The sequence below is a fragment of the Protopterus annectens genome, chromosome 1.part1 (assembly GCF_019279795.1).
Source record: "Protopterus annectens isolate FY-2018-M chromosome 1.part1, PAN1.0, whole genome shotgun sequence".
In the NCBI taxonomy this organism is placed as follows: domain Eukaryota; kingdom Metazoa; phylum Chordata; order Ceratodontiformes; family Protopteridae; genus Protopterus; species Protopterus annectens.
In genome coordinates this window covers 1,351,729,717-1,351,757,587 of record NC_056726.1, presented here as the reverse complement: position 1 = coordinate 1,351,757,587, position 27,871 = coordinate 1,351,729,717, and the positions used below count along the sequence as shown (strand labels likewise).

Here is a 27,871-nt window from a genome sequence, read left to right as displayed (position 1 = left end):
CACACTCAAAGACTTGAGTTAACCTATAAGAAGGGTTATGCATCCTAAAATGCATGGTACAGCCTGTGCTGCTACTAAGTGCTAATTGTTTTTTGTCTTAGCTTTATAGCTGCCCCAGCTGGAAAAAAAACAATTTCTCTTTTCTTTTTTCTTTTGTTTTCCTCAGTCAATCGCTCTCCACCAGACTGCAGCCAGTTTCTCTTTATCAGAAGGTCTCCATGGAGACATGAAAACCAAACAGCCAGTTCCTCTTCATCGACTGTTTCCATAGAAATATGAAGACCAGCTGCATAACTGCTGCTAAGCAAACATGTATTTGCTAGAAAAAAGCCTCATAATATTCAATATTCTTTTTCATTTACTTGCCCTCTCTTGAACATTGTTACTAAATCAATCTAAGGTCCTTAATTCAGTCATTCCCCTATGCAAGAATGAGAAAAAGAACATTTTTTTTTCTCTTGTCTTGATTTTTAAACCAGACTTTTTCTTTTACATTGCAGTGCCTACATTTCTTAAAACTGAACAAGAAGAAAGAGAGAAGAAGGGAGAAAGAAAAGAAAAAAAGATCAGCAACACCCGTTTGCAGTCCCTATTTCACTTAAAAATAAATGAGAAAACATTACAGCATGCAAAGAAAAACACACACACCACAAAAATACTATTTAAGTACTATTTAAGAAAAAAATCTTTACTTACATTAACTTTCTCCCTCCTCTTCCCTTCCCCAAAACACTTTTCTGAACATTAATGACATGAAGTAGGGCATATGCTTTAGAGCCCCCCACAAGTCCAACAAATTCTGAAAAAGTCCAGTATTTCCAGATCTTCTTTTGTCATGTTTCACAAATATAATTATTGCATTGTAAACCCACATTAAGTTACTGGTTTTATTCCTGTTCATCTTCATCTCCCACATCCTGTCTCTGCTTCATTTCCAATGTATTCTCGATTTTTCTAGTCAACTCTCGTGCTCTCTTCCTTCTCCCCAACATTTTCCACTGAAACATTGGGTAAGGTTTCTCAGGTACAGTCTCTCTGAGGTCTTTATCACCAGAAGAACAGGAGACAGAATCTCTTTTTGTTTCACAGCTTACATTTCATTGGACAAACATTTGTATTTCCTCCTTAGCATGCACTTCACCAAAAATGATTTTGTTCTCTCCAGAAAGAACACCTTGAAGACAGCTGGGTACAGGAGTTCGAATCTCACACCTGCATCTCGACATTCCCTGAATAATGAAATAAATTTACTCTTCTGTTTGGTATATAATAAGTAATCATTCTCCACAAACACTCTGCTGTCTCCCACTTTTAGTACTTTGTCCTTCTGCCACAGTTTTGTCAGGATCAACTCCTTCTGCTGGTAGGATTGGATCTTTACTGTTAAAGGTCTAATTTGCTTTCTCATAGCCAGATTTAGAGCACACACACAATGTGACCTTTCAATTAACAACTCCTTCTGTGGAATACCAGTCCAGTTGTCCTCTAATTCTATCTCTTCTGAGCAGGCTCATATTCAGCCCACCTTTTCTTCATTTTGACCTCTGAGTTTTGCAGCTTTATCACCTCATCTGAATATCTGCTTAAAGCTTCTTCCATGTTTTCCAGCCTTTTGTTCTTTGTGTTGATGTACTCCATCACTTGTTTTGTTTATTTTAACCAGGTCTGTGTGCAATCATCATACAGCTTCCTGTAGGTTACTGGAATTCATGTCTGGAAACTGCACTGTTTTTTGTTGAACAGGTGGAGAAATTTCCCCAGTCAGTGCTTCTTCCTCACTTTTTGTAGCAGATTTTTTTCCAGGTCATCCGTATTTCTTTTTTTCCTGGCATCCAGGCAGTACACTTACTAGCTAGTTACTGAAATTTACCCATAAATTTACCCATATTGGCCTTCTCTGCCGAGTTTGTTTTCCCAGTAGGAGAATTAGAATTAAGCTGTCAGTCAACATGCAGTCATCTTGGAAGTCCTCAGCACAATGATCTTGGAGGATTCCTTCTGAATCTTCAGAAGTACCCTGGATATTAGCTTAAAGGGTAGAAAAGCATAGAGGAATGTTCCTGCCCAAGGAAAAGAAAAGGCATCCATTATGCAGGTCTTCTTACATGGAATCCTGGAGCAGAATCTTGTCAGTTGATTGTTCAGAGAGGAGACAAAAAGGTCTATTTGAGGAATTCCCAACAGATGATTCAAATCTCGGAAGACCCTCTGATCTACTTTCCATTCGTGAGGATCTGATCATGTCCTTCTCAGCTTTTCTGCCACAAAGGTTTTCTCTGACGGAATGCAGGATGCCTGTAGGGTGAGACTGTTCTGTGAAACTACATCCCAAGCTAACATGGCTAGTCTGCAAAAGGGGGGGGTATGACCTGGTTTCCTCTTGCTTGCTGATACACTACATGATTCTGGTATTGTCTGTAACATCTTGAAGAATTTCCAGGGACCAAAGATGATTCAGAGTTGAGTGCCTTGATCAGGGCAAGCATCTCTTGTATATGTTTGTGCTGGCATCTGTCTTTGGCGTCCCATACACCTTGCACTTTTATCCCTCCTGAAACTGCTCCCCAAGCCAAGTCCAAGAAGTCTGTGATGACTGCTTTGGAAAAGGGAAAGAAGGAGAAGGAGAGACCTGGATTTAGGGAACTCTGTCTGGAAAAATGCGAATATGGTATAGCCTGTAATGAGCTGTAAAGTACAGTTGTGTACACTTACCATAAATGTAGATGTTAGAGTGTATTCACTGTTGCAGTCCTAACAAATAAGTTATCTGGCTCCCGGTAGCCCTCAGTCAGCCAGAATATCAAAAAGTAAGTAAAAATGATGGTTGCCGTCAGTTGTAAAGGACGTCAGAGTGTCCGATACAAAAGGAGGCAGCCAACGTCACTTCCTCAGTCTTTCTTGCCATAACAGTCAGGAGCCCCCAGACATTAAGGCTTAAACCAAAAACCAATTTGACAAATTAAGCCTGTACCTCAGGAAAAAAGAAATGGAGAGGACCAGAAAAAAGGGGAAGGAGGGGGGGAAACCAGGACTGCAACAGTGAATACACTTGAACATCTACATTTATGGTAAGTGTACACAACTGTACTATGTTCGTGTTTCACTGTTGCAGTCCTAACAAATGGGTTGATTACCAAAGCCCAGAGCAAAAGGGGGAGGAACCAACAGCATCAAGGGTTGGAGATAATGCCCTGCAACACTGCAGTGGCAAACCCTGCCCTGGCTCTGGAAAACAGAGGCAAATTATAATGCTTTGTGAAAGTGTGAACAGAAGACCATGTGGCAGCCTCCAAATGGCTTTAGTAGGGACACCCCTTAGAAAGGCTGCAGAAGTGGAAGTAGAGTGGGTCCTAACCCCTTGAGGCAGAGCTTTGCCATGAAAGGAATAACACAAAATAATGCAATGTGCAATCCATTTAGAAATGGCTTGCTTAGAAATAGCCTTGCCCTGGGCTCCAGGGGCAAAACTGACCAATAACTGTGCTGATTTCCAAAGGTCCTTAGTCCTGTCCAGGTAAAACTTGAGCTATCTGTGCACATCAAGAGAATGTAGGATCCTTTCACCTCTATTGCGAGGATTAGGAAAGAAGGTAGGAAGGTGTATAGATTGATTAAGAGTCAGGCTGGAAACCACCTTAGGCATAAAGGAGGGATTAGTCCTCAGCGAGACTCGATCAGCATGGAAAATAAGAAAAGGCTCCATGGCCATCAAAGCCTGCAGTTCTGAAACCCTCCTTGCTGCAGTTATAGCCAAGAGGAAGGTAATCTTCCAAGAGAGAAATTTTAAATCTGCAGAGGCAGCTGGCTCAAAAGGAGGAAGAGTGAGTTTCTCCAGAACAAATTAAGATCCCAGGCTGGAGTAGGTGCCCTTCTGGGAGGTTTTAAATTGCATGCATCTCTGACAGAGAAAATGGGCTGTTCAAGAGAATAATGAGCAGAGATGGCTGAAGCATGGATCTTGACAGAGGAAAAAGAAAGACCACCCTGAAGCAAATCAGCCAGGTATTACAGGATCAGAGGAAGGGTAGGTTGAGAAGCAGACTCCCCTCTAGCCTGCATCCAGTGAGAGAACCTTTCCCATTTGCCAGTATATGATTTCCTAGTGCTAGGCCTCCTGGCCTCCCTCAGCATGTCAACCACCTGTTGGGAAAGGGAGGAAGGAAGGGAAGGAGTCATACAATGAGCCATGCTGCCAAATGGAGAGACTGAAGATGAGGATGTAGAATGTTTCCCGTTTCCTAAACCAAAAGATCTGGCTTCAGAGGAAGATGTTAAGGAAAAAGATGTGAGAGACTGTGAAGCAGCGGATACCAATGCTGTCTGGGACAGTCTGGAGCTATGAGAATAGTCCTTGGACATTCGTCCCTGATCTTCACTAATACTCTGGGAAGAAGTGGAAGAGGAGGGAAGGCGTATACTGACAGCAACGTCCAAAGGAAGGACAGAGCATCCACTTTCCAGGCTCTGCTGTGCTGCTGTCTGGTGCATAAGAGAGGTAGCAGATGGTTGTCTGGGGAGGAGAAAAGATCCACTTGAGGAGTGCCCCAATGTTGAATGATGCTGTAAAAGACTGCTCTGTTCAGCTGCCACTCGTAAGGATCCAGAGTTTGCCTGCTCAACTGGTCTGCCAAAACATTGAGCCTTCCTGAGCTAGGAGATGCAGGTCCACGGATGCTGCCATGGACCAAAGATTCATGCTTTGCCTGCAGAGGGGGTAAAAAGTGAGTCTCTCCCTGCTTATTGATGTACCACATGACCGTGGTGTTTTCTGTCCTGACAAGCAGGGTCCCTGGAGAAAGAAGATGCTTGAAAGCTAGTAAGGCCTGCTGAACTGCAATCAATTCCTTTAGATTTATGTGCAGGTGCATCTGCTGGGCGTTCCAACATCCCTTTATGCATCTGCCATCCAGGTGTGCTCCCCAGGCATAGTCCGATGCATCTGTAGTCAGAACTTGAGTGGCAAGAGGTGTCCGAAAAGGCATGCCTTTGTTTTGAAGACAGGCTGCTGCCGACCATAGAAACTCTGCCTGCAGAGATGGAAGCAGAGGAATCATCATATCCAGGTCCTCTGTGTGTTGACACCAAATGTTCTTGAGGTACCATTTCAATTTCCTCATATGCAGTCTTGCCTATGGAATCATGAGAATACAAGATGCCATGAATCCCAGAGCTTGCAGGTATTTCCTTGCAGGGAGCTGGGACAGGCTTGCCAAGCCCTTGAAGTAAACTGAAAGAGTTGTCTGCTTCTCCTGGATGAGATATATCATTTGGGCGGCTGTGTTCAGACTTGCTCCCAGGAATGTTATCTCCTTGGATAGTATCATTTTCGATTTTTCCACATTGAGAGTGCAACCCAAAGAAGAGAGAAGAGTCTTTACGAATTCCAGATCCTTTAATAGCTGTTCCTGAGAACTTGCTTGAATCAGACAGTCATCCAAATATGGGTAAATCTGAATTTTCTTCTGCCTGCAAAAAGCAATGACTGGGGCCAGGCACTTTGTGAAGACTCTGGGAGCAGTAGATAAGCCAAAGGGCAGAGCAGAGAATTGATAATGTTGCTCGCCCACTCTGAAACGAAGGTACTGCCTGCAACTTTCCCTGATAGGAATGTGCAAATAAGCTTCTTTGAGATCCAAGGTTGCCAGCCAGGAATCCTTTTCTAGCAGTGGTAACAACTGATGCAGAGTGAGCATTTTGAATTTTGGAATTACTAGAAGAGAGTTGAGAATAGAAAGATCCAGGATAGGATGCCAGGTGCCTTCTTTTTTTGGAACTAGGAAAAACCTGGAATAGAAGCCCTGGCCTACCTGATGAGCAGGAACTGATTGTATTGCTCCCAGATGAGACAGAGAAAACATTTGTTTTTCTACTTCTGCCCTTTGGTTTGGAGAAAGATCCGGGAATCCCTTGGGAGCTGGAAAGGTGCAGAAAAAAAACTTGTGCCCTAGGGACACCATTCTGAGCACCCATTTGTCATCTGTGATAGTGGCCCAGACATCTGCAAAAAGGACCCACCTTCCCCCTAAAGGACTCTCCCGGCAAGCAAGAACAGGCAGAAGTTGGAAAAAGTAATTGAGAGTGTTTTGACTGAGATGCAGGCTTGGAGCTTCCCCCTTTAGAAGTGGAGGCCTGCCAATGCCTAGACCTTTGAGGGATAGCCCCCTGCCCCCTAGAAGATTTGTAACCTCTAGTCCTGGAACGGTTCTGTCTGCTGGTATCAGGAAAGGTCCAACTCTTGGAAGGGTAATTCCTGCTAAAGCGAGGGGGTTGAACTTGCAGAAAAACAGTTTGCATGGACTTGGCCTTATCCTCCATCTTCTTCAGTACCTCCTCTGCCTTGTTGCCAAAAAGACTGTCTTTATGCAACGGTACATCCAAAAGCTTAGCCTTGACAGGTTCTGGAAGAGGCTGTTCTCTGAGCCAAGCATGCCTTCTAATAACAGATCCAGTAGTCGTAGCCCTGCTGGAGGCCTCAAGGATGTCAAAACCACAACATAAAGAGTGCTCATTGACCAGACTGGCAGAATTCAGTAAATCCTGCATGTCTTTGCTCTCTGCCATAAGAGGTACACTTGCTATCCTAGACTTAATAGCCTCCAAGGTGTGCTGCTGGTACTTCAGCATATGAAATAGACAATTGGTAGCCCTAATAGCTAGGGTGGCAGAGGTATAAACCTTCTTACCCCACCTATCTAGGTTCCTTGACTCCCTGTCAAAGGGAACAGGATTCCTGGTAAAAGTGGCCGTAACTCCTTTAGGGCCCTGAGAAATTTCGTTTTCATCAGTAAAAATGCTGGAATAATCAGAACCTAAGCAGGACAAAACCTCAGGAGAAACATCTCTACTTCTTTTAGAAGGAGGAGGCTGAGAACCCCTAATAAGAGTCAACAAATTATTACCCATTTTAGCCATTTGGGATTGAAGGGAACGAGAAGCAGCTGAAGTCTGTCTTTTCACAGGCTTACGAATGGAAGATTTACCTGCAAGCCTGAAGGACTCGGGAGGCCTGGCAACCGCTGAAGATGCAGCAGAGGTTGAAGGAAGAAGTTTGCTGTCAGAATGCAAAACGGAGGCCTCGGACACCAGAGTCAGCTTAGCTCCTCTGGCTCAAGCAGAAGAGGTAACCGGTGACAGGTTGGAAGGCAAAACGGAGGCCGAAGTCCTAAGGGACTCGGAATCAATCAAGGCCTGCGGTTGTACATCTGCGGACTGCAGGGACTGCAAAGGTATCTCACTGGCTACCGCCTGACTGACGCCGAACTTAACCTCATCTGAAGACTAAGATTTCAGAGGCCTGTCGCGGTCCTTATCCTTACGTTTCTTCGGAACATCCGAAGCTTGAAGACCAGCGGACGCCATACCAACAAACTTAGGCCAAACTCCGAAATGCCTAGCCAAAATCTTAGCCCGATGACGGATATTACGCGGATTAAAGGAGGCACAGAGATCACAGTTGGGAACGTCGTGGTCAAGGTCTAAACAAATAATGCAATAAGAATGAAAATCTCTATGGGGAATCTGCTTTCCACAGGTAAGGCAATTATTAACTATTTCTGACATTCATTAAGGCAAGAAAAGAGGACCCCAAACAGGGTACTTGGCTGTAGTAGACTTCAACTCTTGTAGTCGGAAACCAACAAAGGTAAACTGACGACAGACACTCGTGCATGAAAAGCTTCTGCTTCGGGCTCTGTGGCAAGGAAGACTGAGGAAGTGACGTCGGCTGCCTCCTTTTGTATCGGACACTCTGACGTCCTTGGCAACCAATGTCATTTTTACTTACCTTTGGTACTCTGGCCAACTGAGGGCTACTAGGAGCCGGATAACCCATTTGTTAGGACTGCAATAGTGAAACACGATGAACATCTGGGGATAGACACTTTGGAATACTCTTGGTGCAGTGGATAGTCCAAATGGTAAGGCAGATGACTGATAATGTAATCCAGACACACAAAATCTTATGAAATGCCTGAATTCTCAGTAAACAGGAATGTGACAATAAGCATATTTTAAATTCAGTATTGCCAGGAAACTCGAATGAGGAAGAAAAGGAAACAGGTTGTAAAGTGACATAGTTTTGAATCTGGGCACTATCACAAATCTGTTTGGGAAAGAAATATCCAGAACTGGTCTCCAAGTATTTTTTCATTAGCTCTAATAACACCCTTAAATAAAACTCCCTTTCCTCCTGGGAAGGGAAATTGGTTCTATTATTCTCTAGGCCAGCATGTGATGAAGGACAGGTGAAAACAGCACAGTCTGGTCTGGACGATAAGGAAAGGAAGAGTTTCCTTCCATCTGTAATCTTGATAAATGATCTTCAGAACCCATTTGTCTGAAACTACCTGCTGCCAATGAGAAAGTTAGAGATTCAGACTTTCTGGAAGGAAAAAAAGAGGCTCCCAGAGTGGGAGGAGGAAAACAAAGACTCATTCTGATTTATTTGATTGCCCTGGGTTTTGGCAGTTTCCAGACCTCTTCTTGGAAACCCCTTGCTGTTTCTTCTTAAACATATATTTACCTACATTTTGTTGAGACTGTTTACTTTATTTCCTACCAATACTGGATGAGAAGTCAGAGAATCCACTGGAAATTATGAAAAAGGATGGCTGACAAAACTTGGAAATAACCTGTATCAACTTACCCCTTTTATCATACTTTTAGATCACATCTTCAGCAGAGGGGCCAAAAATTAAATATCTATCCAAAGAGAGACTTTAAAATCTCATTTTTACCTCCATCAGGGAGGTTCTGAGAACACAGCCATGAAAACCTCCTAAAAACAGTGCAAGTGGCTATGGCCCTTATAGTATGAAAGAAGTCATACATACACTATATACAAGAAGTAGTGACTTGAATAACAGAAGAAACTAAATAATTTAAAGCTGATTTTTTCATCATAGGAAGAAAATGCAGAAAAAAAACATTCCTCATACTTTCACAATGAATAAGGACAACAGACCTTAACATTAAGATTCTGACAATTCAAAATTCTGAAAATTAAAGTTACAGAAACATATACTTTTTAACACACTTAATAATCTTCCCATCCTTATCAGAAATACAAGGATTGGAATTAAGTGGTTAGCAGTAGAAGGTTTAACTAAAGCTATAGCTGTTGGCTCCATTTTGGGAAGAGTGAATACAAACACAGAAGACTGATGAACTTTATACATCCTAGCTGCCTTTTTAGGGGCAGATGGCTGACTTTCAGGAAAATTACACACAGACACACACTCAGACACAGACACACACACCACACACACCACACACACACACACACACACACACACACACACCACACACACCACACACACACACACACACACACACACACACACACACACACACACACCACACACACCACACACACCACACACACCACACACACACACACCATCCAGAGCTGACAGAAATGGAGGAATGGGTGTAGGTTATGAAAATTCCTTTTGTAATAACTCATAGTACTTTCTTTGGGACTTTGAAACTTCAGTGTTCTCCCACTAAAAACAGCGACACATTCTAGAAACAGTCTCAGAGAAAGAGAAATCCCCATTGGGAGAGTCAGAAACTGAGCTCTCCTTGGAGTCTGAATCAGAAATCGGAGAAAACCCTGTATCTGCTCCTTTATCTTCCTGTCCAGATTCAGAATGTTGAATCTCTATAGGAAATTAGGGATCCCTCTTTCTTTTACCAGAAACTACTTTACAAGAAGGATTAATAACCTGAATTAAACCTTGAGCCAGACCCAGTAAACTACCCCTAAGGAAATTTGAGGAGGAATATATACATGTTTAGTTGTCATTTTCTTTTTGACGGGTAAATTGGGACCAAGAGCATTATTAATGGCAGCAGCAGTTTCCCCAAAGATGGGCACTACATTTTGACAAAACAGAGAAGCCTTTGATCAACAAGAGTGGCCTTCCCTTGCCCACTAAGAGGATCCCAAAATCCACAAAGCCGAGGCTAATCCCTGGTCCTCAATGGCTGTAGATGCTACACTAGAGTGATCTGGGTTCAAGGTACAATTAATGACCACAGCTGAGTCACCCACCTGCACCTGAGGCAAATTGCTAGCCTGCTTTGATGGCAATGGCTGTTTGCTTAACCTTTTCTTTTTGCAGCTGGAAAAAGGACAAATTGTGGGACCAACAATTTGTTCCATGATCAAGCCAAAAATGGCGGCTTTTTCACGGGGAGATAAGCAGCAAATGATGGCAATTTTTTTTCACAGACTAGCACAGTAAAAAGCACTTTAAAACAATTTACCAGTGCCACAAAGTAAAATAAAAACAATTTTGCCACAGAAAAATGTTTTAGTTACTTTGAACAACTTTTAAACTGACAGGAAAAAGGAGCTCTCCTGTTTAAAAGTGCAGTATAGTCTTGTGACAGCCTGTTAAAACACAAACTCCTAGTTTTAAAATAACTTTCCCGAAGAGGAAAGTATCAATAAAATAGAATTAAATGGAAGCCCCCCCCCAAAGGAACTTATCAGCTAAGCAAAGCAGCAGAAGCCAACCATTGATCCTTGAAAGCCTCAGACGAGCATAATCTTCAGAGGCAGTAAAGCTTTGAAGGGCTTAGTACCTAGATGTAACTTTTAGTCAGTTCAGCTTCGGCTGCCTAACAGTTTGGCCATGTGGAAGGTGTCCTGAAGCTTTGGAAGCTAGCCATCTGTTTCATCCTTGGCAAGATATAACCCCATATAGCTAAGGCTACTTCAGCAGTGGTCAATGTACTGAACATCAAAAGATTTTCAAAACGGCCCATATGCTCCATCAATATAGTTAAATGAAAATACATTCTATCATTAGCATTGGTCTTCCCCAGCCTTTTGCAGGATCACATATTCCGAAAATTAACTGCTACCAACCATTCTCAAAAATTATATTGTATCCAACTGCCACATCATCTGATATATGCCCATTTAAAATTAAAAAAAGGTGAACTGAAAAACACACCGGTTATGGAATATCTGCAATAGTGTTTGAAGAATTACAGTGCTTTAAACTATTAGACTATATAAAACTAGTTTAAGAATGACAAAATAATACAGATACATACATACATAAAGTCAGCAATGTAAAGTTAAAGAAAAAAAAAAAAACGGTTTCAAAACAGTCTGAAACTGATTTCAGAAGAAGGTCCCATTGTGCAGACAGGTGATGCCCTGACAGTGACCGAGATGATATGACATGGATTAGCAACCCAGGCTAAGTTAACAAATCAATGCCAATCCATCTTAAGGGCCAGGAATCAGCCAAACACTCGACTGGCAAGGGTTTTTTCCTGCATGCAAATGTGCATGGTGACAGACCTGTGTGGCAACATAGTAGCCCTATTTTGACTTATGCACAAAAAAAAAAAACATATAATTTCTGCAGCATTGTCAGGCTCAGTGGATGTAAGACTGCTTACATACTAACAATCCATGATTTTTTTTTTACCTAAAAAGGAATGAATTAGAGGGTCTGGACACACAAGGCCGATGGTCATCAGGCAATAAGGAGTCAAAGTCTTAAAAAAGCTTTCTGAATAATTATTCAGCAGCGATGCAAACACTAAAGTGGATTACAGAAAATTAGGAAGAAACAGTGAATTCAATGTGCTAATAAAGCCAAAAGTCATCAAAAGTTTAAGCCCTTTAAGCCCTGAAAATGTTAAATGACAAATAATTGGACATGGGTAACAAATGGTATTAACTTTTTCTTCAAAATAGGTTTAGAAAATGAAAATATTATGACTTACTGGTAAAGGAAATAATTTTCCATTCACTTTTACACACAAAGCACCAGGGAAATTGTCATCTTGAGGACAGCTTGTCTCAGTCAGGCATAACCTTAAAACAAACAATAGTGACAGTGAATTAACGAAAATAGCAATCATAAGTTACATTTCAGTGATTTAACAATTAACACCCAGCAAGTTGTAAAATTAAGTAAAGGTATTTAAAAATACATTCATTTACAAGACATGTAACTCATTTTTAAAATTAAAACTGTTTGTAAATGACGTTAGGATGTCTAAAATGGAACTGTTGCTTATGAATGCAACCACTGTAAATGATGAAACAATGCAAATGATGTACGTGATTGTCTGTATAATGGAGCTTTCTCCCTAGGCCTCTGATAAAAAAGGCACTGCTCAGTCGGACTTTCCCAGTAAACAAATGCCAATAAATAAATACTTATAAGCAGGTAAAGTACACTTTTCATACTACAACAGAATCATAAACCAAAGCTGAAAGTGGTGAAGTAGTCAGCATTTATCTGAATTCCGCAGCCAGTAATTTTATTTGATATTAAGCAACCAGAAAAACCTTAGTGAAATTTCAATCATTGTTAAATTTTATTCCTAGAATGTGACAGTGAATGAGCTCATGGAACCACATATAACTAATCTGTATCTCTGTACAAAGCAATAAAGTTTCTAACTAAATTTTGTAAAGTTAAAAGGAATTTAACTAAATAAATCAAGTTGTAGCAGTTTTACACAGGATCAGTAAAGTCAGGCATAAGGGGGTTACATGAGTCTTAGCTGATTAACAAAGACTAACAAATAATTTAAACAAACAACATTTTATATAGATTGTATTGTGTTTTATGCAACCACTTTCAGAAAAGTCCATTATAAAGAAAAACAGAATAGCTAGCTAAGTACTTAAGATATACATTTCTTAACAGGGCATAAAGTGACTGGTCTTAACAATGCACTCAACCAATTATTAGCTCAACTTCTGGAGACAGTAAAACGTTTTGTTTTAGCAAATCACTTAACCTATATTTCAGTGATTATTTTTTCACATCACATAAAACTTTGTGGCTCATACTAAAGAGAAGGTGATGACTATTAAAAGACCTGATTTTATCAAGTGTGGCACAGATGAATCATAGGTAGTCATGCTGCCTCACAGTGCTTGATTGTATTGCTCGGTTCTCAGCTGGGAAGCCTTCTATGCAAAGTCTACATGTCCTCATCTTGTCTTCATGGGTTTTCACAGGGTGCTCCAGTTTCTTCCCATATTCTACACAGGTGTCATGGGTAAATAAGCAATCCTCCTAACTTTTTATAGGGATGTGTGTATATACATGCATCAGACATGTCCTGTGACAGGATGGTACACCTTTTAGGAATAGTTCATCAGTCTTGCACCCACTTAAGGCTATGATAGGTTCTGGGTTCCCAATGATCCTGAGATAGTGTGTCCATTTTCATTCTTCCTAAGCAAGTGGGTTCAGATCCAAATCGGCCAGATTTGCAGCTCATGGATACTGAGAACTGTCGAGCTCCAGCCTTACCCATAACGTTCTAGTCCTCTCCTATACCTCAGATCTTGTTTGCTGACCTTATTGCTAAATAAATAGCAAGGGACAGCCATTAAATGAGAAAACATCTGAAGCTCAAAGGCAAGAACACTGAATCTCTTTAGCATCCTCTCATTCTTCCAGAAGTCACAAAAAATGGTAGGGGGTTGGAGGAAGGGGAGTTGAAGAATGAAAATAGATAACACAGATGGAATACTATGAGTACATAACTTCGTTATCTGATGTTGTCAAATTTCATTCATTCCTTAACAAGTGGGACAGAGCTCCCAGATGCCTGAATCGCGGATGGACTCAAAGGAAGGATATTCCTGAGCACTGTTGAACCAAAGGCTGCTCTTCCCCTACAGACCAGATCCAGCTTGTAATGAGTAATAATGGCATGTGGATTAGCCCAAGTTGCAGCAGCACAAATATTGTCCTTCAAAGCTCTGAATAAAAATACTAAAGAAGTCGCCACGGACCTAGTTGAATAAACGGTCAAAGGTTTTGGCAAAGATAAACCCAATATGTTGCAGACAAAGGAAATGCAATCAGTTAGCCATTTAGTTGCAGTTACTTTGGTAACTGGCTTGCCCAATTTTGAATCCAAAACGGAGACAAATAATTGATCTGATTTTCTGAAATTTTCTGTTCTATACAAACAGAAGTATAACTGTCTGTGAATGTCTAATAAGTGTAACATACATTCCTCTTTGTTCACAAAATTTGGAAAGAAAACTGGAAGATTAATAGATTAACTGATGTTGGATTCTGACACCATCTTAGGAAGGAAGGGTTGGTTCACAATAATAACCTATCTTTATGAAGAATTAAATAAGGAGACTTAGAAGATAAGGCTTGAAGTTTTGAGAATCTTCTAGCAGAGGTTATAGCTACTAAAAAGATAGTGTTTCAGGTTAAAACTTTTAGTTCGCACTTTGCTGACAGTTCAAAAGGAGACGGAGTCAAAGCTTTTAAAGCTAAATTCAAATCCCATGGCGGAGTTGGATCTTAAAGGGGGTCTCAGAAGAAAGGTTCCCCTTATAAAGGCCTTACAAAGTTTTGAAGAAGCTGAAGTGGAATTGTTTGCTCCTATATGAAAATTAGGAATGGCAGTTAGGTGTACTTTAATAGTCGAGGAGCTAGCACCTTAATTAAAATTGTAGCCAAGAACTCAAGATTATTAGGTACTGGTGCAGAAAAAGGGTCAGTGTCATTCTGTTGTGCCCACAAAACAAATCTTTTCCATTTACTTCTGCAAATCTTCCTAGTGGAAGTGCTTTATGGGAAGACAAAATAATGTGACTGACAGGGGAAGAGACCCTGGGTTGTCTACCTATCAACAGAAGTGGAGAAACCATGTGGTTAACTTTAGGCCTAAAATGTCCAAGTGAATCATGTCTGTCAGGTGAGAGGGGTGGTTTGGATCGGGATCCAGAATCCATGGAGGGTGAATAAAATGAGGCCAAAGAAAGGGGAACCAAATGTGACAAGGTCAATGCAGATGACTTTCCTCTTCAATCGAGATTCTTTCTGGAGAAAATTGGGGATTACAGGGGATGGTGGGCAAGCACAGAGAAGACTAGGAGGCCAATCAGGAGAGCATCTCTCAGTGATTCTTCCAGTAGGAGGAGCAGGGCAAAGAACCTGCTGCACTTGCTGTTGAGGGGAGATGCAAAGAGGTCAAAGCAATGTTGGTCCCACTGGCAGAATATCATTTCCGTAACCACTCATTAGGCAATAAAATGGATCTGCTCAACTTGTCTGCTATCACACTGGATTTCTCCAAAATATGCATTGCTATCAGAAAGCTACTGGATGAGATCACCCACAGCCACACTCTCAGAGCTTCTCAACACAAGGGGTAAGATCTGGTTACCTCATGTTTGTTGATGTACCAGACCAATGACACGCTGTGCTTCTGAATCGCAATAGTCCCTAAAGGAATAGAGTTTTTGAAGGCTTGCAGTGCTCGGAGAACTGCACTCATTTCTAGGACATTGATATGCATGTTGGTCTCTTCGGGGGAACCATGTGTCTTGGACTGTTTTTCGTAAGCAGTGCCCCCCCCCCCCAATTTGGGAAGCATCTGGAGTCACTATGGCATTGGGCTTTGGAAGGATGGAAGGATGAAAGGACAGCCTTGTAAAATCTGATCTGATTGAATCCACCACATGATGGATGCCTGGTATCAGAGCCATGGTCTCAAGCTCAATGCCAAAAAGTGCATTGTTATCCCCTCTGATAAAAACCCTGCACCCATGAACTACCACATAGGTGGCAGTTTTCTTAACACCAAATGTGTGATAAGAGACCTTGGGACCCAGGTGGACAGTAGTCTCTCCTTTGATAATCACACTGCCACAGTAGTCAGGAAATCCTTCTACATGGCACACCTAATCACAAAAGGGTTCTCATCCAGGAACAAAGAGGTCATTGTTCCCCTCTACTCGACACTCATTAGACCCATTATAGAGTACAACACCCCTTTTGGAATGTACCTCACAAGACATCTGCAGCAGCTGGAAAGGCCACAAAAGTACCTCACAAAGAGAATTACTGGCCTCAAACAGATGCCCTACACTGATCGTCGCAAAAAACTCCAGCTTTATTCTGTAGCATATCACCTACTCCGATATTAGGAGGTGATCTCTGCCTAACATAAAGCTATGTCAAACACAGAACTGTTGGACATGCTACACCTAAAGAAATCCCAATCCCTCCGAGCTACATGCTCTAGGGACCTAAACATTGTCACCACAATAAACAGGACTTGCTGGAGGGATAGATTCCTGTCCCAGAGACGTCCCATACTCTGGAACAAGCTACCCATCTATGTCGAGCAAAGTTCCTCATTAACACTCTTCAAGAAAAATCTTGATGAGTGGATCGGAAATAGGAAATACACCCCGGGGATCACTTCTGTGGCTCTGCTCGACAGGGGCACAGGAAATTAACTTTCTTGGGTTGGCGTAATATATGATTGAGAGATATGTATTTTTCACACAGAAATGTTAAATTTTGTTAAGTTTCTGTTAGCCTGGGAACTGAAGGTAGGCAAAAAAGAGTGACATCATCCAGGCTAAACCAGCAGTAATATGTGATATTAAATTAAGAACTCTCTCAGAGACAGAGAGACAAGGCATTTTGTATTTCATCTTTGACTTGGAAACATCTATCATCAGCATTTCTGCCTGTGTGCACTCTGTAAGTAAGTTATTTAGGGCAAAGTATTTTTTAGATACAGACAGGAAAATAGTAAAGATTAGTTTATATGTTTTCTGTATTATTATTAGTATTTATTTGAAACTGTCCTGCAATGTTGTGTTAAAATAATTTCCTGTGATTACGAACAATGCAGTTACTGTGTTGACAGAATATTGTCTTGTTCTTTTATTATTTATTATTAAATATATTTAAACCTATCTTTGTGACTGATATTTATCAGACGCATTTAAGCTCTTAGAGTACTTGTATATGTATTTCGTGACACTGTACAGGCCCACTCCTAAATAGCCTTGCTCTTGGGTCACATGCACCACTTGGATAATAGTAACATTACACAGTAGGATTGGTCACCCTTTGGAAAGGGCCTTAAAGTAACTGATAAGGGGTTCTGGTGGCAGTGATAACTACCTTATGGCCTGGGCAGAAGGGGGCATAGCTAGTAAACCTGTGCCAGGCTTTCCCAGGTATGTGTTTGTGTATAAATCAAATTTCAAAGTGTGTATGTGTGTGTCAGCTACTTGGGCAGGGACATGAAGCACTGGTTAGACAGAGTGTTTGGAGGACTTGGCTTGGAACCCTGGCTAAGGACTTAATTTGATAGCTGTGCCAGTGGGGAGTCTTAGTGGGGATCTGGAGAAAGAGGGAACAACCAGCCCCAGACATTGTGAGCTCTGTGTATTCTTAAGGGAAATTGTACTTTATTGTGTGTACTTGTCATCCTCCCATTGTGTACGTCCCTCACTGTCGCCACTGGTGAGAATTGAGGCTCCTTGATTACTGGGCCAATGCAGGGTTATCACAGTCTAAACAAATGGAAGGCATTGTAGCTCTACAAAGCCAGGGTTCTTTCCACACCTTTGAACCATGTCTCAGTTACTGCACAAAGTGAGGAGTGCTTCCAGGTAGTGCAGTTTTTTTGTTACACTCCTAGCATTAAGCAGCAATACCTTGAGTTTATCTAGACAGGATTTTATGTTTGGAGGTTGGTTATTTTGACACTGCCTAAAAAGGGCACAACAGGGGTGGCTAATGCCTTTGCCAATATCTAAATGTCTAGAGGAGACAGGTGCAGACCATCTCTGCAAAGTAGCATAGCCTGTTGACCATGTCTTACCAGGCTGACAGATGTTGGATCCCCCTTGGACAGTCACCAGAAGCTAAGCCAATTGTTAACGTCCATAACCTTTTGTTTGTATTGTGGCTTCACCCTTGGAGAAGGCAGAATGCCACTTAAGGCTAGGCTTACAATCTGAGAGCTCAGTTATGTCTCTCTTCATATACCAGTAATGTACATCTCAAGTCACTCACTCCCACATGGACTATGACAGTCATATCACTATCTGTGGTTGAGTGACTTCAGTACTTGATGTATCCTGGCACCTGACAGGCAGCTAACAATAACAAGCTCCTTATCTAGCCTGGTGAGGGGAACATCTGCGCGTGTCTCACAAAGGAGTCACCTATGACTAACACATTAGGTTTTGTAGTGTCACACCCTATGGACTTATTTGTTGAGACACTTGTGTATGTGTTGTTATGTGTTGTGGTTGTTTTTTCCATTATGTGTTTAGGTGGTTTCCATTTGGGAGGCCTCTGAGCTACTGATAAGTTACTAGTGAGTACCTTGCATATGTGGGTTTATGTGTCATGTCCTTATTTAGCATAAGAAGTGTGTGTGCTGACAAACTGTTTGGCATTCAATTTGTCCTTATGTGAGAATCTTGCCTCTAATTTCATAGTGTTAACTACATCTCTCACAAAGTATTTGCTTGTTGCAGGAGTAAATGGTTGTCAGCATACATGAGACAATTGCTGCATTGCCTCAAGATGCTCATGTCTAGCAGGCTGGCAAGAGTGATGACAGGAAACTGCCTGTCCATGATAGCAGGCTCTTAATGTATGTCTTATTAGGGAATGGAATGGGTTAATTTGACAGGACTGTGCTAGTAATGCCAATACTACAAGAGGAACCTATAGTTTCAGGAGGCTAAGGTTGACCAATAAGGTGACATTGTTCACTGGGTAATTGAGGTGCTCCAAGAGCAGCAGAAAAGCATGGAAGGGTTTTTCACTGACAGTTGTTTAGAGAAGAGCTTCTAGGCTTTTGTGTCTATACAAGGGCACTGCTGACTGGTGCTGCAGGAAGAGCAGCACCACACAAACATGAAGCTTAAAGACGAGCAAAGAGAAACAAGTTTTAAGCTAAGTACCAATCAGGAAAGCAAGCAATAAGCATTCAAACAGCAATCCCTACCTCAAACATGTTAGATCAGCACACTTCTGCCATAAGGGTGCAGAAAAACATATTCTTAATGTGGAATAGCTGGTTTGGAGCCCAAGTGTAACAAGACCACACCTACTACTTACAACAGCTCTACAACTAACAGGCACACTGTAATACAGTACAATTAACTACTTAAAGCAGCAGCAGACAACACATTTTTTAAACTGTTAAAATACAGTCACAGTATATATGAGATATGCAAAAAGATACTTAGAGCCCTTTTGTGTGCTTCCCAGTACAAACACACTAGGTAAACACATACTGCCACTAGATGAATAATCTCAGTCCTCCTAATGCAAAAGTACAGTAAAACAGTGTCTGGAGTGAAATGCTACCACAAACAAAGATACAGATATAGCAGTATACTTTAAACAGCTTATAAAAGTGTGATTATTCAATAAAAGTCTTCCCTTTGTATAAATGATCCACGAGTCACTCAACTTACAGAATTTATAAAGGCACTAAAAATAAGATAAGCTGATTAGTAAACCCTCCAGCCAATACAACTACATGCAGAAATCTCAAGCGTTTCTCCAACCTAAACAGACCAGGCTACCTCCCAGTGCACTCGATGGAAAATCTGCTGTTTAAAATGTGTGAGTGATACTTAAATACACAGTGAATTTCTGGTCCTTTGCTGAAACAATGTAAAAACAAGTGCTTGCCAGAGTGTAAAAATACACTGCATTATCCAACAGCTAGCTACATAATGAATTCTGAGTAAGTAAATCAGTAGAACATATAATGAAAGGCAAAATACACTATTTCAATATAAGCACAAGTAAAGGCAAATAAATAATTCAAGACATCAACAGCAGTGTAGAAAAAGAGGAGCTTATTAGTCTCAATTTACAGTGCGGGGTGGTGGACAGCTTAAAAATCACCAGGTTTAAAAAGCAAATTAACAAAGGGGAGGGTGGCTGAGAAAAACTAGAAGGGAACCACTATCGAGGCTTTGGTTTATGCAAGCTTGAAATCCTTTCAGCAAAGGACAAAGACCTAGAAATCCACAGTGTACTTAAGCAACACTCAAACAATTTAACCAATGAAAAAACATGTGAAATGTGCAGCCCAGCTAATTTAATTGTCTATCGCTCACACAGAACAAAAACAGTAGGCCAAGCAGATTTCTTAAAACAGAAAACAAAATGGAACAAGTAAAACAGAAAGCAGCTTTATCAACTCACATACAAGAAAATACACTTTAATTTCCTCACCCTGCAGGGAATCATCAGCCGTGCATTAGTTTATGCAGGCTTGAAATCTTTTCAGCAAAATTCTCTATAATGTTTTGTGGCTCTTGTTTGTAATGCTTCTCAACAACTTCAATATTATAATGTTTGCACAATTCCTAATGCAACAGTCTTGCAGCTATATTATGCCTTTCAGTATACAGGCCCTCTGCCATTAGTGTATCACACCCAGCAACAACATGTGTGACTGGTTTCCTGTTCTGTTTTACATAATCTGCATTTGTCTGTTTCTCCCACATGTTCAATGGACTTGGTAAACCAATGTGTACGTAGTGTACTATACTGGTCAGCTAGTGTTAACTTTTCATCTTTTTGGTTTAAATTAACCATTTCCTGCATCAAATCTTGACCAAAATCAGGTTGATCCAGGAACTGTATGTACTTGCAACTATATTTATAGCTTTTCCTCATTTCTTGTCTTCTCATCTGATCCTTCTCCTGAAATTCTTTTTTTTTTTTTGGCACATTCAACTGCTGTTTGATTTTTGTCTGCTTCTGGGTTGGTTGCCATTCCTGCTCAATATCAATATGGTTCTACTACAACTAAGCAGGGAATTCATCTTAAATTTGTTTTCCTCATGTTTTAAAACTTTCACTATGTTTGGATCTGCCAAGGTCAACAAATATGCATGCAGTCCTCTGACCACCTGGTGAATCTGGGCATACTGGGGCAATGCAGCAACTGCCTCATGTACACAGACAACCCTCTCCTCCTACCACCCAACACTACAACCTGCGAGAGATGCACTTACATAACCAAACTGGAAGCAAAGCTCTCTCCAGCCAAGATTGTGCTAGACAGTCAAGAGGAGAAGGTTAACACCTGCACTACACCTCAAGCAACACACAGCCCTTCAAAACCAACACCATCAACACCCACACATAGCAACACTAAACCCACATATGCGGAGGCCCTTAACATTAATCTGCACAAGCAACAAGGACCTTAGAAGCTGAAATGCAAACAAACACCAGTCACAACCAAAGTGACATATAGCTCACAACACCAGTGTGCCACCCAACAACAGCCCCTAAGGCAAGACAACGTACCCAATACTTTAGTAATAGGTGACTCTATAGTCAAACACACTGATGTCCCACTCACCAGGCTGAACAAGGAGAAAATTACAGTCAGCTGCCTGTCAGGTGCCAGGATCCGCCACATAATGCATGCACTCAAGTCACTTCACAAGTACAAATATGACTGTCATTGTCCATGTTGGAGTGAATGACTTGAGACGTACCTCCCTGGACTACATGAAAAGAGACATGGAAGAGCTCTCAGATCATGTAGCCCAGGCAAGTATGACCCTAGCCCCGAGTAGCATCCTGCCTTCGTCCAGAATGATACCACAGTATAAGGACAAAATGACTGACTTCAACAATTGGCTAAGCTTCTGGTATCATACAAAGAGGATCCAGTATCTGTCTGCCTGGGAGGACATGATCGACAAACCACGATGCTTTGCCAGAGATGGTCTACACCTGTCACCCCTGGGATTCAGGTTACTGTCTAAAGCTCTTGCCACCCATATAGTGCCTTTTTTAGGCAAGGTTCAAAGGACAAAACCACCACTGTAACAGATACAAGTATGCAAAATCTGAAGGTAATGCTACTCAATGCTAGAAGTCTAAACCTCAAAAAGCACTCTCTCGAGGCACTCCTAAAAATGGAGAACATCGATATCTGTGAAGTAACTGAGACCTGGTTCAAGGCTCCAGAGAGCACCCCTGCAATACCAGGCTACAACTCTTACCACACTTTTCGGTCACCAAACCAAGATCGAAACACTAAAGGTGGAGGAGTGCCCATATTCACCAAGAAAGTTGCCCAGCACAATGCATGTGAAATTCCCCAGGTGCAACTAACACTAGGCAAGACTGCATTTCAAATTGTAGCTTGCTACAGATCCCCCAACCATGCCCCAAGATTCTCACTACACCTTTCTAAACATACTGAAAATATTAAGATACAACCAAACACCCTAATACTGGGTGATTTCAACTATCCTGCCATTAACTGGGAAAACTACTCGGGTAACAACACCTTTTCCCAATGGTTCTTGGAATTCATAAATTCCAATGCCCTGGATCAACTAATCCATTGTCCCACCAGGGGCTCAGATATCCTAGACCTGGTCATTACCAACATGGGAGATAGATGCTCCACACCAGTGGTCATCCCCTCATTGGTCAGGTCTGATCATAAGCTAATCAGCCTTGACATCCACATCCCACCCCCACCCCCCAGTAAGGAAACCTCCGTAAAAAACTTATCCAAAGCCAACTTCATGCTACTCAAGTCAGAAGTGACAAACTTCATGACACCCATGCAGACGGGAGCTGAAAGTTCGACTGCTGAATCCTACACTAAGGCACTTTACGAGCATATCCACTAGTGCAGAATCGTGCCATCTCAAATAGAACTGAGACGCTCTCCAAAAAAAGGACGCCAATCTGGTGGTCCCCTGCCATAAACAAACTATACAACAGAAGGAAAAAACTGTTGCAGAAAAGAGGAAAATCCCAGGATGCAAAAAACTCCCTTACCAGCCTCAGTAAGAAGCTGAAATCTCTCATAAAATCCTCCAAAGCTAGTTACGAAAATAAAATTGCCAAAGATTCCAAAGACAACTACAAGGCATTCTAATTATGTCAAGAATCTAAATGGCAATGCTCAGATCTGCTCTAAGCTACAACAGAATGGCATTAAATATACTGATCCCAAGGATATTGCCAATATCCTGGCAGATCGATTTAGTGCCAACTTCACCCCCCCACCCCCTAAAGGGCCCATCTCAATACCAAAGGACTGCCAAATTCTCGTAACCACGGCCACACAGGTATAAAATGCACTCTCCAAAGCTAAGAATACAGCATCCATGGGACCAGATGACATCCCGGGCTGTGTACTACATGAACTACAAAATGAACTGGCACCTCACTTAAGTGTCATGTTTAATCACAGCTTCACCTCAGGCTTTGTGCCCACTGAGTGGCGTACAGCTACAGTTATTCCACTGCACAAGGGGGGATCCACCTTGGATCACTGGAACTACCGTCCCATCAGTCTGACGAGCCTGATCTGCAAAGGCATGGAACGCATTATCATGGAACTTATAAACAAAGACACTGGCAACCTTCAAACACTGGACCCCACCCAGTTTGGGTTCATGAAGGGCCGATCTTGTCTCCTGAGCCTGACTGACTTTATCAAATCAGTTTCCAGAGATGTGGACAAGGGTAAGGTGGTCCACACAGCCTATCTGGACCTTGCCAAGGCCCTCAACACCATCCCCCACTATGGAATCATAGATAAACTTACTAAGCTGGGCATAAGTCCCTACATCACTCGATGGGTTGCCAACTGGTTTACTGACAGAACCCAGACTGTAAAAGTAGCCAACTCCAAATCCAGCTCCAGACAAGTGACAAGTGGAGTACCTCAGGGTTCAGTCCTGTGACCACTCTTGTTTGGCATCTACTTCTCTGAAGTACAGGCCAACACTAAGGGACTCTGGCTAAAAAGTTTGCAGATGACTGCAAACTGGGAGCCATTACTGAATCCCCAAATGATGTGGATATTCTACAAAAGGGCCTTACAGAAACAGATGCTTGGTGCCAGAGCCATGGGCTCAAGCTTAATGCCAAGAAATGTATTGTTATCCCCTTTGGAAAAAAGCATGTACCCATGAATTACCACATAGATGGCAGTGCACTAAACACCGAAAGTGTGATGAGAGACTTCAGGACACAGGTGGACAGTGGTCTCACCTTCGATAACCACATTGCCACAACAGTCAGGAAATGCTTCTATGTGGCACACCTCATCACTAAGGGCTTTTCATCCAGAAAAAAGGAGATCATTGTCCCACTGTACTCATCCCTCATTAGACCCATTATAGAGTACAACGCCAGATTGGTATGTACCTCACAAGACATCTGTAACACCTGGAAAGGCCGCAGAAATACCTCAGTAAAAAAATCACAGGCCTAAAGCAGATGACCTATGCTGACCATCAAAAAAAACTCCAGCTATACTCTGTGGCATATCGTCTACTCAGAGGTGATCTCTGCTTAACATACAAGGCCATGTCAAACCCTGAGCTGTTGGACATGCTCCACTTAAAGAAATCCCAATCCCTCAGAGTCACACGTTCCAGGGATCTAAATCTTGTCATCACAATGAACAAAACACGCTGGAGGGATAGGTTCCTGACCCAAAGACTCCCCAGACTCTGGAATAGACTGCCCATACATGTCAAGCAGAGCTCCTCCTTGGCCCTCTTCAAAAGGAACCTTGATGATTGGATGGAAGATCAGAAATTCACCCCAGGGATCACGTCAGTCACCCTGCTAGACAGGGGTTCAGGGAAGTAAATATTGTGGGAAGAAATATCCAGGGAATTGTTATGGCTAGGCTTGTATAGGCCCTAGGGCCGATAGCCTAGAATCCTTAAAGTCTGCCAATCCACTGCACTCCTAGAAACTATGTTCCCAATTACCTCTTTCATCCCTGTCACACCTCCACCATTTCCTGTCTAACTGAGGAAAAATTCTCTGTAGTCTACTTGGGGTATAAAAATATCTATGTAAACCTTTCCAAGCAAAAATCCTAAATCTTCTAGATTCTGTTGCATATTTGGGAGACATACATATATCCTCCCATTGTTTCTTTGTGAATCGCTTATCTAATCACTCTTCCCAGTCCTTTCTAACCTCCTTTGACTAATTCTTATAGTTTTTTTTCAGTAAATATCTTTAATAAATTACCATGCATGACACAGGCAAGCTTACATTTATATAAATGAAAAGCAAACACTTACACCACTTTAGTTGCAAACATTATGCATCACAGACACCATTGAAACAACTGTAGTTGCAAACATTATACATCACTTATAATCTATCCAGTCACTGTCAGTTAAGCATTATATGGCTCATTCAAATCCTGCCTCTTAAACCTCATTCCTTCTCTGCATATAATGTTCCCACAATTCCCATTTTTTTCCTATGTACTTTGATCTTTCCCTTTTCTAAAGATCCCAGTGCCAGTTGTTTTATCTTACTATATTCACTACTTCTGGTAAAGTTAGTCTAGACTTTGATTTTCATTTTCTAGTAATTGCTTTTTTTGCAGCCACCATAATTAGACTCAAGACTTTAATATGTCTAGGCAATTCTGATTCTGTATCACAGCGCAAAAAAATTGTCTCCCCAGTCAATCCAATTTGTCCAACCCACATCTCTGACAGAGTGATTGATTCTTATAGTTATCCTACAATATTTTATATGCTCTACTAATTACTCCTTTTCTAATTGTAGTTTCTGATCTAGATTCTACTGAAAACTCTACCCGTGCTGATCTTTTGTTTAGGACCCCCAATTCTTTCTCTTTGCCTATACTCTGATAGCAATCCTTGAAAGGAAAGGCAATTTCTAACTTGCAGTCCAAACAAATTCTTGGCGTCTTCCCATTCTATCATCTTTCCCCCTGTAGTTATTTGCTCCCAATACCTTGGTACCTTTGCCAGTTTTCTCCAATAAATTCCAGCCCAGTCTTGCTTACTGTCTATATCCCTAACTGCAGTTATCCCTATCGGCAGAATCTCCTTTCTCCATTCCTAAGTTGGCTTAGTTCTTAGGATACTTTCTGCTACTTTATAGATTTAATATTCTGTATTATTATTGTTATTCTCCTTAAAAACCTGCATACAAAATTCCAGTCTTTTCTTGCTTCTTGAGCTTCCCCTCTGTTTCATCATCATCCCTTTCCACTTTGATTTATAGTTTTCTGCTTGGAGCTTTAACTGTGTAGTTCTGAAATACCCCTTCAAATTGGGTAATCTCAATCTACCCTGTTCTACTGGAAGAATCAGCTTAACCCACTTGACTCTTGCCGTCTTTCCTCTTCCAGATTAAGTCCTTCAGCTGCTTATTAATTGCTATCCACAACTTCTCCTCTTGCTGATAAAAATATGCTTGACCTGTGTATAAGACTAATGGGACTAAAAACATTTTAACAGCTTGTATCTTACTATCTGTATCCATATAACAAAGTTTCCATTTTCTCAGTTTTTTTTATATTTTCTTTAGTCTCCTTCTCACATATCCTTAGCTGCCGCACTACAATTATTTGTAATCCATACTCCGAAATACTTCATTTTATCATGTCCCCATAAATATTGCTGAACCAATTCATTTGTGGGTACATAATTTACTGCTACTGACTTTGTTTTAGCTTCATTAATTTTGTATCCTGAAAAGATCTGAAACTATTTCAAACTGTTCCACAACACTGTAATATATCTTTCTGGTTTTGTCATGTATAAATTAATATCATCTGCAAATACAGCCAGCTTTACTTGACTACCATACCAACTATATCTTTGAATTTCTGAGTTCCTTATTTTTTTTGCCAGTGGTTCTAAATATAATGCAAATAAGGAAGGGGAAAGAGGACACCCCTGCCTGGTTCCTTTGCTCATGCAGAATCAGAGAGCACCCCACCCACTTTAATTTTCACCTCCAGTTCATCATATATCCTCCTAATCAGCCTTATATTTTTTTCAGGAAATGCAAATGTTTCCATTGCCCTGCTCATAGATTCCCAGCTTACTCTTTCAAAATGCTTTCTATGCATCAAGACCCACCAACAGTGGTATTTTCTTACATTCTGCTTCCCTCTGGATCACCAATGTTCTGTTACTGTTGTCAAATGTTTGCCTCCCTTTCACAAAACCACAATGATCCATATCTATCAATTTTCCCATTACTTTTGCCACTCTTTTTGCCATTATAGACATGAATACTTTATAATCATGGTTTAGTATTGAAATGGGCCTGTATGAAGTGAAGTTGGATCTGATGGATTTTTACCCTCTTTAGGTATTACAGCTACCACTGCTTCCTTCCAGGATGTTGGTACTTCTCCTCCTCTTAAAATACTGTTAAACAAAACCTTCCAGATCTTTATTATTTTTTTCCCTCCTAACATACAAATTTCCACAGGAATATCAACTATTCCTGGGGACTTTCCTGTAGATTGGTTATACATCATAAGTTTTATCTCATCTCTTCCCATCCTCACCATTAGTAATTTAGCCTCCTCTACCTCTAACCTCAGCAAATTTAATTCTTCCATAAATATTTCCATTTGCATTGTTTCTTGAGTTCCATATTTCACTGCTTTATACAGCGTTCATAGAATTTCCAAAATATTTCTAATACCTCTACAGGATCTCTTGTTACCTTCCTTGTTACAGGCTCCCTAAGCTTGATGACAACCATTTCTAATTTCTGTTGCCCGAGTCATTGTGCTAAAAGTTTTTTGTGCTTTAGTGTTATCATCAAGAAACAGCTGCTTAACAGCAATCTTTCTAAACTCATGTATATTATTGAGGTAATCCCTTATTTTTTGCTTAGCATTCAGCAGTTGATCCTCTTCTTGTTCTGTGAGATTGCCCCTATTCTGCAATACTTCAACATGTCAGACCCTCTAAATAATTCTTGTTACTTAATATATCCCTTTTTATTTCTATTTTTAAACTCCCCCTTAATTTTATCCCATTCCCTATCTATATTTTCAGAAGTAATTTCTATCCTTGGGAATAGCTCCTGAATAATCTCCATTACCCCATTTCTTAAATACCTCTCTTTTCAAAAGAAAGGTAAAGGAAATGCCGTTGTCCCACATATTCCATTGAATAACCATCCTGAACACCTTTCTTTATGAAATTCACATGATGAGTTCTTTCCAAGTTTGTCTCGTGTTACATAGCTCTTTGCACTCTACATTT

At 41.1% G+C, this 27,871-nt stretch overlaps 1 protein-coding gene across 6 annotated transcripts in view; it reads right to left on the bottom strand.

The window, feature by feature from the left end:
• Positions 1-27,871, bottom strand: part of PIAS2 (protein inhibitor of activated STAT 2) — a 3,576,601-nt gene that overhangs the window by 2,647,554 nt on the left and 901,176 nt on the right. For all 6 annotated transcript variants that reach the window (XM_044082047.1, XM_044082063.1, XM_044082067.1 and 3 more), the window contains exon 5: positions 11,752-11,842. In XM_044082047.1, coding sequence (XP_043937982.1) covers positions 11,752-11,842 — 91 coding nt within the window. The remainder of the gene's footprint in view (positions 1-11,751; positions 11,843-27,871) is intronic.